Genomic DNA, 17,694 nt, shown 5'->3' on the forward strand with positions numbered 1-17,694 from the left:
GAAGACATGGGCTTTTTATAGCAACTTTCAGAAAAAAGTGGACTTTTGGCAATTTCTAGTAAAAAGCGAGACCTTTGAACAAATTTCACAAAAAAGTGAGACTTTACCGAATGCTGGAATTTTTTCCAAAAAAGCAACGATTTTCCGCCAGTTTTGTGCTAAAACGAGACATTAACGCACCCCCCTCCGCATTTCAACAAAAAAAAAAATAAAAATAATGAAAACTTTTAAGATGCAAATTTGCTGAGGATTTTTATCGACTTTTTTCATTTTCAGGTTACAGGTTATTTTATGTAAGTTGCTTGTTCAATTTTTCAATTTTTTTCTCGCTTTTTCAACAATTTTCAAGTTACATATTTTTATTACATTTCCGAATATTTCAAGCGATATCGTTTATATTCTGTGTGATCTTTGCAATATTTTCCAAAACTTCAATGTGCGCTTTCTTCAATTTTTGGCTAATTTTCATCATTTTTAGCAACTTATCTATTCATCAATTTCATAATTTTTAGCAACTTATCTATTCAACAATTTCATCATTTAGCTGTTGATTTTAAGAAAACTTGTCGAAATTTTATAGGTATTCCAAAACTTTTCACATACCTAACTTTCAGAAATTTTCCAATGAGCTCATTAGCAACAATATCTTTCAGGAAATTCTGAGATATGTACTATCATCTCATCATCCACCCCCCCCCCCCACCCAATGATGATATAATGTCGCAGGCTTTTTTGGGGTGGGGGGTGTTTATAATTACAAGATTACTGCACCCGTAAAATGGGAGGTTTTTTGATTTAGTTTGTGAGGTTGGTGTTTTTTATTGGGAGATGAATTTTTGTATTTCGGAGGGTTCGTCAGGCTTTTGATTTGGAAAGCAGGGAGGTGTTAATTGTAGGAGGCGTAGAAAAAATAAAATTAGCTTCTTTGAAGAAAACGTGAAAAGAAAAAAAAATTATATAAAATGAATTTGAATTAGTATAATAAATTTCTTGCATAACTTCACAATAATATTGACTTACCTATACTTTTCAGTGATCTCTTCTTTTTACAATTACAAGAATTGTTCTCGTCTGAAACAAACAGAAAATTAATAATAATAAAAAATAAGAAAAATAGTAGGTACAAACATTTAAATAGTGGATTTTTAAGAATTATCGCATAATACCCACCTACACACAATTTATAAGAGAAATGTTAGTGCAAACTAAAGGGATCTTTTTGGGTAAAATGAGACACAAAATATTTTCTCTACACCGAATTTCACTCTAATTGTTTTCTTTAGGTATGATACATACTTTGATCGAAAAAAACAATTTTTCCCTACAAATACAGAAACTTATTATATTTCACCCAAGAAAAAGTCACCACTTCCTAAAACCCAACTCAAGTAGGTAATACCTATTACACTTATGCATACCTAGCTTGAATCTCGTAAACCTGTTTCTTCACTAGTTCTTGAAAAAAAAAACCTAATGAGGTGGCCCCTATTTACATATTTCTCTCATTATACGTAATTTTATTTCAATGAAAATTTAATTTTTCCTGCATCAGATACTTAGATCAATGCAGTTTACAGAATTGAATGACGTGTAGCATACCTATAGATTTTAAGAAATGAAATTTCTACTGAACGTATTAACCTAATTTATGCAGATATGAGATACCGAAGCAATACGTTCGTTTACTTTATTAGTACGAATTAACAAATGAATCCATGGCAGACAATTTTTCTCAGAATAACATAACATGCTGAGAAAATGATAACATTATTGTAACACAAACAATAACTATTTGAATGAAAGATAACAGAATTTGCGTAGTAATCCGACGTAATTTCCTTTTATACGAGTAACAACTTCACGACTCATCCGGAACTACGTAAATTAGCAGGAGATTTGCACTGTCGCTGCGCCGTCAAAAGAAGTCTAATATCGTAGTGATAAAGCGACTCTACGAGGAGGAGGGAGAAGCAATGAACTACAGAAGAGAAGAATGACTCAAAATTCTGAAAAATTTAAGTGGGTTTTTGAATAGGTACATCAATAAAATTTCAATATGTATATATTCGAAAAAATTTAGGAAGATCTCAATGAGTAAAGAAGAAAATTGAGGACGAAGAGGACTACAAAAATTCTGAAGTTCATCTACAAAATCAATTTGCTTTTCTTTTTCAACCTCATTTGAAATTAGATGAAATTCAATAACAAAGACTTCAAATAAATTATAAAATACACCGCCTCTTTTGAATTTATAGAGAGAATAATATAAAACTATTATGAAAATCAAAAATTAAAATTATCCATAAAATATCTCCATAGGCCTATACTTCAAACTCGCAAGAAAAAAAGCACCTATCCTTTAAGTATGTATGTATAGGTAGGTGCTACTTATATGATAAATTAGGCAGTATGGCATACTCGTGAAAGATTCACTAGAAAATTATTATACTACCTAGTAGCAGACATTTTTGGTTCAGCTCGAGCTGCTGAGGTGATGCAAATTAGATTTATAATAGTCGTATGCCGCCGATGAGAACGTGACACGTTGCTATGACAACATTTTGGTCATATTCTCTCGTTTTCAAAATACCTACATATATAACATTAATGTCTTACTCACTCTTCATGAGAATTCACACCGACGTATTTCACAGCCCTTAAGGCAATAAACACACGACACAGCTAGGTACTCCATACTCCATCATATAGTCGAGAAAAAAAGGCACTACTGTAAATCATGTTGATCTCCTCAACAGAATTCTGAAAAGTCTACGTCTTTTTAATTTTTAGGCAAGCATGAAACGTTTACCCATTCGTTATTTTATGTAGATCACGAGGTCATTGATAAAATATACGTATCATTTGCTCTGTTTCAAAGCTACCTTGCAAGGGAATCTTTCAAAGTGGCATTCTTCGATTTGGACACAACGGTGGGGAGATTTTGAAAATTCCAAAATTAACAACTTAGCATGTTACTACTTTTATAAAATAAACCTGACATTTTTTTATGCCTTCCCAGAAGCTGGAAAAATTGAAAGATACATATTGATGAAAATTGATTAATAAGCGTAACGTGATTTTAACTAAGATGTTTTCGAAATTCAGAAATATTAAGTAAAGTTTAAATAGCCTATAATTTTTTTGAGGAATTTTGTTCGAAAAATAGTGATTTTTTAAAACAATTTTAAACACAATTTACCAGAGTTGTCAGTAGGTACATCATTGAACATTCAAAATTTCCAAGTTGCCAACTTCTCACTTAAAATTGCCAACTTTTGCCACCTTTTAGAATGAGCGGGAGGGGCATTGCAGCGCCCCCTTACTCCCTCCCCGTTTCTCCACTTAATTTCAGCTCCTCGAGTTCATTTTTGGATTTTAGAGGCGAATTTTAAACATTTTTAAAAAGTTCAGAAAACTTGTTTTAAATAATTTTTTTGTGCAAAGTGAATCAATGAGCATAATTCCTTCAATTTAACTCCAACACATCAATTTTAGAGTTGAAGATTCATTTTTGGCCTTCCTAGAACGATTTGAAGTTTCTGTAGAAAATTGACAAATTGCTGGAGGCTTCAGAATGGCCTCAAAGCAGTACTTAATAGTCAATTGCTGATGTGCAGAAGTAAAATTGAGTTGAAAAATTATTCGCTTTGGTTTTTTTTTCTCAAAAAATTTTCATTTTATGAAAAAGTGAGAAAATTGACCCGAAAACTGTTCTTTTAAATTTTTAAATTTTCAAAAATTCGTCAAAAATCCAAAAAACAGGGTGTCTAACAAAACTCTTAGACCAAAAATCATGACTTTTTCATGACCTATTTTTCAGATTTTTACCCGGTAAATAGGTGCAATAATGGGTTGCCATTTTTTACAGGATCAAAAATTAGCTAGGTAACGCTTCAATTTTTTTTCATTTTTCTGTTTTTTTGATCAAATTTTTTATTTTTTTATTTTTTTTATTTTATGGGCTTTCTAAACATTTTATTAGTGTGTTTCGAGCAAAATTCATGACTTTTCCATGACTTTTATGACCGTTAGACACCTTTGAAAAATGAACTGATCTGAAATTAGGACATGCTTTTTCGATCAAGCTTGGTTTCCCATAATGATTCCGTGTAGGAGTTGAATTAAAAATATTATTCGCACTTTTTTTTTGGCTCAAAAAATTTTCATTTCATGAAAAAGTAGATAAGAAAATTGTCTTGAAAACTGCTACCTACAATTTAAATTTTCAAAAATGAATTTTAAGACCTGAAATTTTGGTTATGGAATTTTAGGACATATTTTTTCGATCAACCTTGGTTTTGTTCAAATTGGAGACTGCCAGCTCAAAAAGTTTCCACTGTTGGAAATATTTTCAAAATTTCAACCTCGAGTCCAAAACATTATCAACTTTAGTTCGTTTTAAAGTATTCGATTTCAAATGAATGATTTGAAAAAATAGGCAGCCTAGAGCACCAAGTTTGGTTTCAAAAATACGAGATGTGAAGGAAGAAAGAGAGAAAAAAATTGAAGAAGCAATAGAATGAAAAAAGAAAACCACACCAAGTCAGAGTTCAGAAGCTGAAATTCATTTCTAAATTTTCGATTTTTCAAAAATTCAAATTCGATTCATTTTCCACGAAAAAATCAACATAAGTAAAATTGAGCAGGAAAGCTGAAATTTGATTTACATATACCTACTCTACTCGTATTATCGAGAACTCGAATCAATTTCAAGTAGTTTCGAACCAATCTGGAACCTCCAACGGATTTATGGATTTTCTACTCAAGAAAAATTTACCCAAAAAGAGCCCAAAATGGAATCCAGCACAATAAACTCAGATCAACCGTAATCGTTGTGATCATTTCAATCAATTTAGGCCCAAATTATCAAAAAAAAAAAAAAAATTTGATGGAAATTTTGAAAAAAATCTTAATCTTTAGTGGCATCGATTAAGGTGGGAGGAAGGGGCTCAGCAATGCTTTTTTTGTGCGGATTTAATTTTCAAAGCACTCTTCAAATCCGCCATCATTCGAAAAAAAAACGTTTTTCAACTTATGAAAACCATTTTGCTAATTTTACATCAAAACTTGAGCCCCGAGGGAAATTACAAAATTGACAATACCTAAGTCAGGTAATCAAAGTTATGGAGAATTAGATTTGAAATCGTTTGCGTGTTATTAGATTTCCGATAAAATCTATACTAAGTGTATAGAAAACACTCATTTATTTTTTTTAAAAAAAGGTAGCATGGTTCCCCCTCTACCAATTGCAAAAGTCAAATTTCGACTAAAGATTTCACTAAATCATCTTCATGGGGTACTTACAGTGAAATTAATGTTTTTTGGTTTATGGAGTAAAAAAAAGGGGGATTGATTGAAAAAGTGGAAAAAACTTTCCAAAAAAGCAATTTTTTCACCAACATTTTCCAGAGGTTTCACATTCAGAATTTTTTTTTTTCAAAATTCAATCGTAACCCATTTGATTTTCAAGTCAGGCAAAAACTTTACACACTTTTGGATAGGCTACCCAACTTCATGATCGAAAATTCATTCCAATGTATTTTTTTCTTCAAACGACATCCATTCCACTAATTTTCAAAATAAATAAAAATTTATTTTAAATTGCTTATACTAATGCCTACTGGATCATACTCAAATTTTCATCCTGGTCACACACTCCATGGACACCCTGTATTTCGAAACCAATTTACCCCCCCCCCCCCCACCCACCCACCAACATAGTTTATCATCGAAGCGATACATTACAAAAAAAAAAAAATCACAATTTATTTACAATTACCTTAGGTAAGTCTAGGTAGTTACATCGAAGTCTGATATTTTCTTAATTAGCTGATTATTTTATTTTATTCGTTATAAAAATACTAACTATTCCAATAAATGATGACTGATGAGTGAGATATTTTCAATTCGAGCGTAACATCTGCATTTAATTAAACTGATTTTTGGCTATTTTCGGATATCTAATTCTTATCTATAACACTTCTTAATCATCAAGGTCAAATACACATACGAGTGCATCTGACCAACAAGAGTTTCTTTATAATCTACATTAGCTAATTGGCAAATCTGAACATTAAAAGAAACACTCGTTGGTGATTTAAATGAAAAACTTTTCCACTAAAAAAAATAATCAAATCGATAAATCGGTACAAAATAATCACCTAATTGGAAAATCTGGTACATTAGCAGTACAACATTTTCGCCTATGTTGAGCTACTTTCGATATACTCTTGAACAATTCTAGCTATATCGTTTCCAAGATGCTTGTAAACGAAGCTGTCGGCCTGATCTTCTACACGTATACCATGGATTTCAAATCTGACCAAAATTCCAGCACCGTTGAAGAACACTTCTTTATTTCTATACACCTGGTATGGTTTTTTGCTCAATTCGCTCAGGTATTCCGATATGATGGTTATACTCTTGACTTTGTATTCCTTGGGATAGTCGTGACGTCCGTCGTTGAAGATGTACGAAAAAACAGCCACTTTGTCGCCTTCTTCCGGATAGCTGAATTCGATACCTTGGGATAAGTTGAACAATCGTCCGTTATCCGAAAAAGTCGTGTTTTCGTAAACTGATCTCAGAGGGTTGGCGAAATTCAGGAATCCTTTCAGTTTGATATTATAGTAGGTTTGCGTGAACGGTAAACGAGCACCGGGCGATGCAACTTGAAAGCTGATATTCGACGATGAAAAAGTATCGTCTCCATTTTTATTATACTGAACGTAAGCTTTAATGTATTTGACAGCGGATTCGGTCAAAGCTGTTAATATTAAACCTTTGTATTTCTTGATGAATTTGAAATCTTCTACCAAAACTTGACGTTTCAACGTCTCGATATCGCGTTGGCTCAACTCGGACAAAACGTGAGGTACTACTTTATTGGTCAAAATGTCTTTGAATTGGCTATTGACCACCGAGGAGTTAACGTATGACGAATCATACGTGTTGATGGAATCTTCACCACCGAATCCGACTGATCTTTTGATGAACACGAATTTATCCGAATCGTCGATCGAGTTTCTTCTTTTTCGCATGTTTATCGCGTAACTAGACGATTTCAACGTGTATACGAAAAAGTATTTGGAACCGTCGACGTAAAAGCTACCAGTTACTATCGTGTTGTCCGCATTGTAATCAACGTTGACCTGTAAAATTTACAATCCAGAGGTAAAATTTATTAAATACAATGATCGAGTGTGTATATTACGCAACAGACGAGACGAACGAGCTTCGAGTACGAAAATATGTGCTTAATGCTTGAATCATTTCTCGATTTTTCCAAAGGGGGGAAAAAGACACATCTTTCAAATAAGAAAATTTGTCTACAAATTTCTCATTTAAAATTCGAGAAAAAAATGGAAAATTTTTCAAAAATAAAATAACGATGAAAATTGACGTTCAGTGTCTATAAAAAGTTAGAACTTCTTCCATTGACTGTTCATCTCAGTGATGAAAAAAATTACGAAAAATTTGGCCCTCTTAGAAATGGATTTTTTTTAGCTGTTTAAGAGCTTGATTCTGGTGGGGAATTTTAGGGGGAATCGAATCTTAAATGGGCTTTCCTGCAGGAACGTATAAAAATAGCTTGGAAAATGTTAATTTATTCGTGTTTTTTTTTCGATTTTTTCCGAATACGTTTCGAAATATTTTGAGAGCAAAATGAGATAACCAGACGGAATCCATGGGAAGAGATCTGCAATAGAATTTCAGTTCTTCAGATATCCATTTATTGAACTTTAGAGGAAAATATCGTAGAAAGACAGAATATTCAACCTAAAAAATATCACTCGAAGGCGATCTCTCATTTTCCATTATTTTTCTCTGGAAAAACACGAAAAAAAGACCCACCTATTTTATGATCATGATGAAAAAATCGAGGAAAATGTCAAATTCTAATTCAAAAAAATGATTTTTGAGATTCGAGAAACACTGAAGACCTAACGAAAAAAAATGGAAAGAGGCAAAATTATGGAGCATAAAATATTTACCAAATGGGTCATTCCATCTCAATTCGACCAAGGTTTTTGAGTCATGTCCTTCGATTTCGTTCAATTTTTGTTTACAATTTCTACCCACCCCGATAAGTGAGAAACCTGCAATCAGTTTGGTCCTAGCCCCATCAGGGGACCGGTGGGGGGGGCTTCAATTACCTTCACATTGTCTCGAGGTACCTACTCAACTTCAGCAGCACATGCCTCCAAACTTCCAAAGCTACATATTATGATACTTTTATCAAGACTAATTTCACAGTTTGAAACGACATTGCATTTTGAACTTTTCAAGTACTTTGAAATGTTCAAAAATTGAAAGTTCAAATTTTAAAATGACGCTGTAAGTGGGAACTACCATTTAAAATTCTGAAAAAATTTCCATACATGAACCTTTTGATGCTTTTTCAAAATATTCAATTTTCGAGATGGGATCTTTCAATTGAGAGGAAGCACCCCCTCCTCAAAATTTGGGCAAAACTTTCAAAAAAAATCTGGAGCATGTGATAAGTATATCGAATTGTATGTTTTTTGTGACGCTGAACACGAATATGACGTCAGATTTTGGATTGGGCCCTATCCACGGGGCCCCCAGCACCTCCCCAAATGGGGTAAAAGTTCAAAAAAGTGCTTTGTTCGTGCGACACATGAAATGGTATCTTTTTGGTGACGCTGAATACGAATATGACGTCAGATTTTTGATTGGACCTCATCCACGTCCCCCAGCACCTCCCCAAAGGCAATAAAAGTCAAAAAAATGGTTTCATTCGTGTGACACATGAAATAATATATGTTTTCGATATCGCTGAGCACAAATGTAGCCTTAGTTTTTCGAATTGATCTCACCCATGGCCTTCAGAACCTCCCCAAATAGGTAAAAGTCCAACAAATAGGTAATGATTTCCATATTTATGTGTAGTAATTTTTCAAACTCTCATTTTAAAAAATTAATAAATAAAATATAATTATTTCAGAACCAATGAAAATGGAAAAAATCAAGAACCACAGTCACAAGTTCAACACCTAAACCTTCCAACGGAATAATGGGCCACAAAACCCCCAAAAAATAACTTGAGCATTATTTTCTGTAATTCAAGATTTTCCTCATCCATCCATCCACCCATCCATCCCCCTCCTCCTTCTCCTCCTCCCAATAATACAACTGATTTTTTCAATTTTAGTTCAAGATTCTTCAACAACAACAAACCACTTACTTTTCTTAATTTTGACAAATCAAAGCAGAAATATTCACAATTTTCTTCACTCATTTTCAATTTAATTTAAAAGGCATCATTTTCAAAAATTTCTCACTTAGAAGATCAAAAAATGAATAATTTTTTCTATCACTTTACAGACTAAAAATTACAAGTTCAAAGTCTTTTGGGAAACGACATAATTTTAAAATCCAAGATAGGCTTAGTTTTTAAAATTTTCAAAGCACAAAATGTTAAATTTTTCACACTTTCGTTGAAAACTTTGAAAAAAGCAATACAAAATTTCTAGAAACTGAATCTCGTCGTCAACGCCGTTGTATGTATAATCGAGCCATGCAAAAAGAAGAACATACCTGATATTCGGAAGCCGAACTTAATGACTGATGCTTAAGTTCCGATTTCACCCCCTTTTTGAATGCGGGGAAATTGTAGACGACTAGCTCCTTAAAAGCGTAACCAGTACTCTCGTCCACGTAATCTGACACAGGTATAGCATCAAGATTTGAATCGGGAGTTTGTGGTGCTGGTTTTGCGAGTTCATCATCGTAAACCTTTTCCAATACTTTGAACAAGAAAAACTGATCCAGACCGTAACCGAATTTCTTGAAATCTTCGTAATTGGAGCCATTATTTGCGACGTATTGCTGGGCGACTTTCTCGATGATTTCAAAGTAACCTGCAGGTGCTGGCTCATTGTTGAAGTTTCCGATCAACGATTCGTAAGAAAGGTCATTTTTGACGAATGTTACAGGAGTCGCGCAATCTATTAAGAAATCATCGATATTCAAATCAGCAAAATGTCTATACAATAATCGTAAAATCGATAAATCATTTTTTAAAAAAAAGGTTTACCAATTTGTCTCGTAATGAAATGATTTTCCCAATTTAGAATTCAATATCATTCCACTCTCCCATAACTTTTATTTTCACTCGGAGTAAAAAATCGTTAATTAATTTACATATTACCTATTCTTTTTATGGATACAATTTCCATTAATACAAACAACAAAATTGGGGGGAAAAGTCAACAATGACAACAAAGTATAAAATTATTCGCAAAAATACGTTTCTTTGCCCTTTTAAAGTTCACCTGCCTTTTACCTGCCGTATTTAAAACACTCGAAGAAAAAACTTGCTATGTACAACAAAATATAAAAATTCAAATTACGAATTAACCATCCCTTATTTATTATTCCGATGTTTCGAGGCGAACGTCTTTATAAAAAAATCACTGTTTCGACGCGTAAACAAAAAAGCACGAGTAAAAAAAAAACAACGGAATACTTTGATAAAAAGGTAAAAAAGTGTCTTTTTTTCAATTTCCAAGAAACGGTTTACATTTGGTGGCGAATGTAAATTTTTAATCGTTCATTACTGTCGCGCCATTTGAACTCGTCTGAATAATAGTACACGGTGTCGGTAAAGGCGATGAATTTTTTATATTGAGAGCTTTTCAGCTTTATACTTTTGACTTTTCGGTTTTGAAATTCTCTCATAAATATTCGCCGAGTTGGTAAACCCATTTTTATACCTAATTTTTTCTCTCGTTACAAAAAAAAAGTCTATATAATATGTAGGAATAATACGTAAAATACATAAGCTAAAAAAATAAAATAATACTGAAAGGTACTTACAAATGCACGAAACCGTAGCCAACAAGCAAACAGCCACCAAACAAAGATTTCGATACATTTTGATCAACGTACTGATAGTAGAATGCGATTTGACTTTCATTTATAGGTAAGTAAATGCTCGCACTCCATATTTTTTCCCCCTTTTCAATCATAATCTTTAAAATGTTCAAAAATATGTACATAAAATATTCTTATCTGCAATTTAACTTTTAATGAGCTACGATAAGTACAAGATAAGTGCAACTTTTATATTACAATTTTGCAACAGTTGAACCATCAAAAAATCAGCTTACAATGTATGATTGTATCCTATAAATAAATATTCGCCGAAATGCACGGGATTTTCACCAACTGGTGAAAGATAATTAGTGCAACGTGCTAATTTCGTGATTAACCTTGATCGGTTAGTTACTTATCAGACGATTGCAAAATCATGCAGATAGTGCAGAAAATAATGCACTAATTCATTAGATACTGCAGGTGAAATCGTCAATTTTTTTTGGCTCGGACAGAAAAATTGAAAGAGCATCCAAAACTGCATCCCCAGATCAAGTTTCAAGAGCTGGATTTCATTTTCTAATTTTTGATCAGTTTCGAAAAATTCAACTTTAATCCATTCCCCCCTCCCACCCAAAAATCAAAATTCGATAAAATTGAAGTACTTACCTAACTGACAAGAAACTTAAAGATTAAACTACATAATATGTATTTATGGTAATTTCGAGAGAACAATAAAAACCTTGATCGAATTTCTGTATTTTTCAATTTTCAAAAGTCACAGATTCAATTCAACTTATGTAGGGCTCGTACTCCATTTTTCAAACAAAAATAAAAACGTAACTTCAGCTTTTAGTAGCCAAAAAAAATTGAAAAAATAACTAAAAAATAACCAAAAGTAGGTCTAGGTAACCTACCAAAAAAGTGTAAAATCAAGAACAAAACAATAATGCACACAAAAATCACCAAAAAAAACGGAACATTACGTACGTACAATAATTGAATAAAGTCGAACTAAATACATATTTTGCAACTTTTTGATAAAAAACCAAACTTTTTTGCAATCAAGTGAATATTTTGGCAATTTTTTGGCAAACTTAGCAAAAAGCGAGAATTTTTTAATCTTAGCCAAAGAACGTAGGCAATTTCTGGCAAAAAACTGAGACTTATGGACAATTTTTGAAAAAGAGTAAAGCTTTTGGAATTTTTTGCAAAAATTGACAATTTTAGCTATTTTGCTAAAAACCCAATATTTTTGTAAATTTTTGAAAAAACGAGAATTTTTGACAATCTTGGCAAAATGCAGCACTTTTTTAAAATTATTGCCAAAAAATTACACTTTTTCGCAATTTTTGGCAAAAAATCAAAAATTGGGTAATTTCTGAAAAAAGGGGGTTATAATGAGAGAGTGATATATGCCTTAATCGTCTTAGGGATTCTTAACGTAATCCCTCTTTAAAGGTGTACAAGATTTATGTACATCGGGGATGTGGGTGATTTATGTGTACTGGAAGTACTGAGAACGTGGGAACTATCTACCCTCCCTAAGAGCAGCAAGCTAGGTACCATCATGGTACTCGCTGCGAGCTCTCAACTTCACTTAGCATCGATATCTCGAGCTCGTCGGACCTAATGTCACCAAAACGTATATTTTCTCAATTAAATAAGCAGAAGAGTTCTAATCTCTTCCCCGTATTCCTAGTTTTTGCCCACTATTATGTGGATAATTTGTGTTAAAAATAATGTGTTATTGACAAATTTAATCAATCGCGCTACATTCATGTTATTATTCGATCCTGCCGGCCATCGGATAGTGTTTAAATAATACAACCCAAGTCTGTCGCCGATCTTAGTATGAGTAGATCACAGGAGAGGCAGAAAATGAGAACAGTGTGGGTAAGTGATAAAATGGCACATACCTGAGTCGAAAGGCTCAATGGATAATTAATTGCAATTTCATCGTAGTTAATTGTGAACACCTACCTGAGACATGAGCCCATTAGCCCATGTTAAAGATAGGTGTCTAAACTAGGGGATCTAAATACATCGATTTAAATAACACAGGCCCTTAAATATCATTTTAATTAATGCTTGATTCATTAACGCGTGTCGTCTAGTTGGAGGTGTCTCCTTCTAAATTATAAAATATCTGCAAGTATTTCATATTAATTTCTCTTGTTTGTATTTTTACGACAAATAAATAATATTGACATGTCTGGAGATATCTATTTATTTGAGTTTAAACCACAAATAGTAATTTTATGTGTATAGGGTGATCTGGTTTTATTGTAAAAGCTCTCCGACTGAACCATCTAACGGGTAGGTAAATCTCACTCTCTAGGGAATGAAAATTATCTTAACCACCTTAGGCAAAAATTATAATAATACCTCTCTATCTCAATAATTAGAGATTTCACTCTATCAATAACATTTTTTTTTCAAGTTTAAAAATTTGGCAAAAATCGAAAAAAAAGAAAATGAAAATCAGCGTTTGAAAATTTGTTTTGTGATTTTTTTGGGTAGTATTTCGGTTTAAAAATTCCTGGTTCCTGAATTTGTTTGTCAGTTGGAATATCTTTCTAAAATTCCAATACTAATTAATAGTTTAACCAAAGGCAATTGAATATTAATCTTGATCCACAGTCGTCCAAGTAAAAAATTTAAGGGAAAAGTGGGGGGAGGTTATTGCCAAAGGTAATTTTATGGTATTTTTCTTTGGAAAACTGGAGTATCCAAAAAATCACTGAAGGCTTCAAAACGACTTGAAGCCACTTTAAGTTGACTCGGCATGTAGAAATTGAGGTGCAGAGTGAATTTCAAATTTCCAATTCCAAGTTTCAAAAGTCCGCTGGAGGCTCCAGAACCACTCAAAACGGTTTGAAAACGCTTCCAATCGATTTGGAGAGTCGAAAACGAAGTACATTTCAAATTTCAGCTTTCTGGGTCAATTTGGTGAAAATTCTATTTTTTTCTCATTTTAAATTCGCAAAAAATGAAAAGTCAACTACAGCAGCTCAAAATGTGGTTCTGAGGTGTAGGTGACGTAACATGCTCTTCAAGTGAGCCAGATTTCAGATCAATCGGAGTTAATTGATTGTAAAGGTTCTCCAATGACTTGAGATTGAAAATACTTCATGATTCATTTTCTCAAGTCCGACTTCTCAGATTTTCACATTGACAAACAATTTTTCAAATTTGTAAAAAAGTTGAGAAATTAGTTGGGCATTTTTTTGAAAACCCAGTTCGGTTGCAATCGTTTAATAAGTAAACATTTTCATTCAACAAATTTCGAACCATTTTCCTCGTAACTTCTCCCACTTGAAAATAAAAATAAACCGCTATCAAAAAACTTTGAACCGTCACCAGCGAGATTTTTTTTCCCCACAAAGAGACAAAATACATCTGAAGGCAAATCTCACTCTATACGGTCACCTCTGCAACTAATATTCCGCAGCTCTGAACCTTTTCCGAAAAATATTTCCTTTTTCAAACATTCAGTACGCGTTATTCGACTATCACGCGAAACCACATAATGGCGTCCGAAACGAGAAATTTTCCAAAGAATGGTATTCGATGCCCGGTGGCCAGCGAATGACCGCGTACAATAAAAATCACAAATACCCTTTTTCTGGTCATCGGTGAAAGCTTTTTTAGTACCAACTTCCTCTCCATCCTATCCTGTAATACTTTGGCGTCGAAACAGTGGGAGGAAAAGGATGGGTCAAAAAAAAGGACCCAACAAACCCACGTCTTCTGCGGTAATCAATACGAGGTACTTTGTATTCAAATCTCATAAATGCCATTCGTCACACGATTGGTTTGCCAAAATTACCCTTTATTCGAACCGTGTGTTACAAAAATAACTCGCTAATAATCAAATAACGAATAGAAAAAAAAATCCCCAGACAAATATGGTCGGGGAAAAAAAGAGAAAAATAGTCACGCAGAGTAAAAGTCGACTCGTTCAAAACTCTTTCAATTTAGATCGTAAATGGAAGGTTGATTTTATATAGAAAATTTTCTCATCGTCGTCGTCGGTTGTCTAGAAAATACATACACATGAAAGAAGCCTACGTCCTTGAATTATTACGAAATAATATAAATAATATTTTCTCGACGAACTCGCCCCACGATATATTTTTCAAAAAGATTTCATCTCGCAAAATTCAGACGTAAATTGGTAAGGATAGGGCCTCCCTATGAAAGATATCTGTTGATAGAGTACACCGCTGCGCCTTTATTATCGAGCTAGATTTTTTTTTTTTGATTGTCTGCCACTGTATAGTCTGCACAGATATTTCAAGTTCGTAAAATTTTGCGACTAAAGTATACATCGTGGGTGGAGACGGCGTCGTCGTCGTTGGATTTACATTAAAAGTGGTATTTTTTTGTGCGACGAGATACAATGAAATGTTAATTTCTAGGATTTTTCGCATTTTCTGTATCCTTCATTCGTTCAGTATCGCCGAGAAATTCCTATAGTGGGTGTTTTAATTATCTGTACAAGGGAGAAGGGGGATCTTTTATAGAAGTTTTGATTTCTAATTTTATTTGCTTGTGTTATGTTATTAGAATAGGAAAATTAGCAGAAACGAAACAAAGAATTAAGAGGGACACGACTAAAAAGAAAAGAAATTTCTAAAAATTCAAATTCATGATCTGTTTTTGATGGAAGAATTGAATTTTAATCTAATGCCAGAAGAAAGCTGTCATTAAACTTGGTATTTTTGACTTCTCGAATTGCTTGGTAATGGTTTCAAATTGTCCAAAAACTTCCTAAATTTTTTGAACTATCCAGTTTTTGAAAAATCCCATAAAAATAGCCCAAAATGAAATCTTGAACATCCAAAATCGAATCAATCAGCCTTGTGACTTCTTCAAACCGAAATCCTTTTCAGATTTTTCAATGCTATATATTTTTTTTTGAGTCATCAGGAAAAACATGAATAAATTTTTGGCGGATTTTGGATTTTCCAGTCAAATGGGAAGTTGAGGAAAGGCTCGAAAAGGCAACCTGTAAGTTTGGAAAATAAAGAATAACAGATTTTGAAAATTTGAACCAAAATCAGTTGATAAGGTAAAAAACACGAAGAATCCAAGTTTAAAATTTAAAAAATATACAAAACCAAAATTTCTATTCTATCACGTATTATCGACTTATTCATCTCTTTTTCTCCTTTGAAAAAAATAAATATCAAATGGAAAATACTTCCGAGATTTGGCGACAAAATGTAAATAACACTTAAGCCACGGTATTAATTTTTTCTGCAATAACACAGCGATGAAATCTCAACGTCCCAGCGATACTATTTCACATTAGAGTACAGTTCATACAGCAGCAGAGCATTAAACGCGTAAGATCGTATTGTACGTTTTTTCCTGATAAAGGGATCATCCAAACCGAGTATTCATTTTTGTACTGCTGAAAAAACGCAGTTATCCATCGCTTATTTTTCTATCCCAAGGGACCTGTCACTGTCAGCGCCACATGTATCGTTGTTTTTAGATTATTTGTTAGCGAAAAAAAAGTCCTCGAATAAACGAATGCAAGAATACATTGTCGAGACGACCCAGATATATACGGTGAAAATTTCACCGTTGAGAGTTGGATATTAAAAATATGGAAAAAATTTCGAGGTTTTTGCGTCGCGGATATTTATTTTACCGAATACATGAGAGCTGCAAAAAAAAAAAGACGAGAAATGTGAGAAATGAGAAAATACGAACATTGCTTTTTGTTAATAGATAATTTCGACGTAGTTCCGCATTCAACACTATGGTCGTAAAATTGCCCTATTTTTTCCCCCGGATCAAGGAAATCATATCTTCACACAATTAGAAACATCATCATCACCCCCCCCCACCCCACCCTGAGACATGCAAGAAATGGTGTTTTTTTTCTCATCAAAAACAATCGATAATAATTCTATCTACTTATCCTTCGGCTATAATTTTCATCAAACCCTCATTCAAATTTTACATTATCAAATTACTCGATTCAATTTATACTGCCACGTGATACACTACAGTCGAATACAAAAATTCTCCAAAACATCATTTCGTTGATTAAGACATACCCGAGAGAAGCAAAAAAGAAGCAAAAAAATCAACGAAATAAATCACTACTGGAATTAAAATCACGTCGAGCGAACAACACTGTGAATTCGGTGGTTGTGGAATTCCACCATAAAAATTGAACCGAACCCAACCGTTCAAAACACTATTGTTAGCAATTTGCAACTTGATTATAAAAATGAGCGCAGTTGTTAAAAATTACTCGCGCGAAGAAAACGTGACAATATTAAAAGCGAGTTGTTCCTCGAATACGATATTTTTCGCTGATAAAAAATATGTAATAATAAAGATAAGAAGCGCCACGCGCTACACTCGACTCGACTCCTGTCCTCCTCAGCTCTCGAAGCAAAAACCTCCGACCAACACTCGAGTAAATTATATTAAATTAAATTACTCGCGTATAGTTGTTAGAATACAGCGACACACAGTGGGCTGTGAGCACCCTCAAAACGGGCGTAATTCAAAAACTTACAATGAACCCTAAAAAAATGGTATAATGATACCCTCCCTTATGTTTTTGGGGTCGCAGAATACGAATTTGACAATATTTTTTTTGTAGGGGTGGGGGGTGAGGGGGTTAGGGGAGCGAAAAATTCAAAATTTGACTATAATGATGTGTGATATGTCGAAATGTATGTTTTTGAGGGTGTAGATCACGAATCTGACAATATTTTTTTCATAGGGGTCAATGGTGGGGGCTGAAGGGGGTGAAAACGGTGAAAAATTCAAAATTTGACTATAATGATGTGTGATATGTCGAAATGTACCGAATATGAATAA

At 33.3% G+C, this 17,694-nt stretch overlaps 2 protein-coding genes across 2 annotated transcripts in view; both read right to left on the minus strand.

The window, feature by feature from the left end:
* The window catches only part of Syn (synapsin), a 71,978-nt gene extending 70,901 nt beyond the window's left edge, over positions 1–1,077 (minus strand). Inside the window, exon 1 of the mRNA XM_065369368.1 lies at positions 1,021–1,077. The gene's annotated coding sequence lies outside the window, so the exon portion shown is untranslated. The remainder of the gene's footprint in view (positions 1–1,020) is intronic.
* A 4,670-nt stretch (positions 1,078–5,747) lies between these two features.
* Positions 5,748–11,003, minus strand: LOC135849111 (uncharacterized). The gene is made up of 3 exons (XM_065369366.1): positions 10,843–11,003; positions 9,562–9,971; positions 5,748–7,151 (listed from the first exon to the last, which is right to left on the minus strand). Exons 1-3 carry the CDS (start codon positions 10,940–10,942, stop codon positions 6,204–6,206), a joined length of 1,458 nt encoding a protein of 485 aa, XP_065225438.1. The 5' UTR covers positions 10,943–11,003; the 3' UTR covers positions 5,748–6,203.
* Between the last annotated feature and the right edge of the window lie 6,691 nt (positions 11,004–17,694).

Source organism: Planococcus citri, chromosome 5 (assembly GCF_950023065.1).
Source record: "Planococcus citri chromosome 5, ihPlaCitr1.1, whole genome shotgun sequence".
NCBI classification, from domain to species: domain Eukaryota; kingdom Metazoa; phylum Arthropoda; class Insecta; order Hemiptera; family Pseudococcidae; genus Planococcus; species Planococcus citri.

Excerpts from the sequence above, each read along its gene's own strand:
- LOC135849111 (XM_065369366.1), bottom strand. The coding sequence starts at position 10,942 with ATGAAAGTCAAATCGCATTCTACTATCAGTACGTTGATCAAAATGTAT. Across the intron at positions 9,972-10,842 it reads GGCTACGGTTTCGTGCATTT|ATTGCGCGACTCCTGTAACA; the intron begins GTAAGTACCTTT and ends ATTTCTTAATAG. Across the intron at positions 7,152-9,561 it reads GTTCGGCTTCCGAATATCAG|GTCAACGTTGATTACAATGC; the intron begins GTATGTTCTTCT and ends TAAATTTTACAG.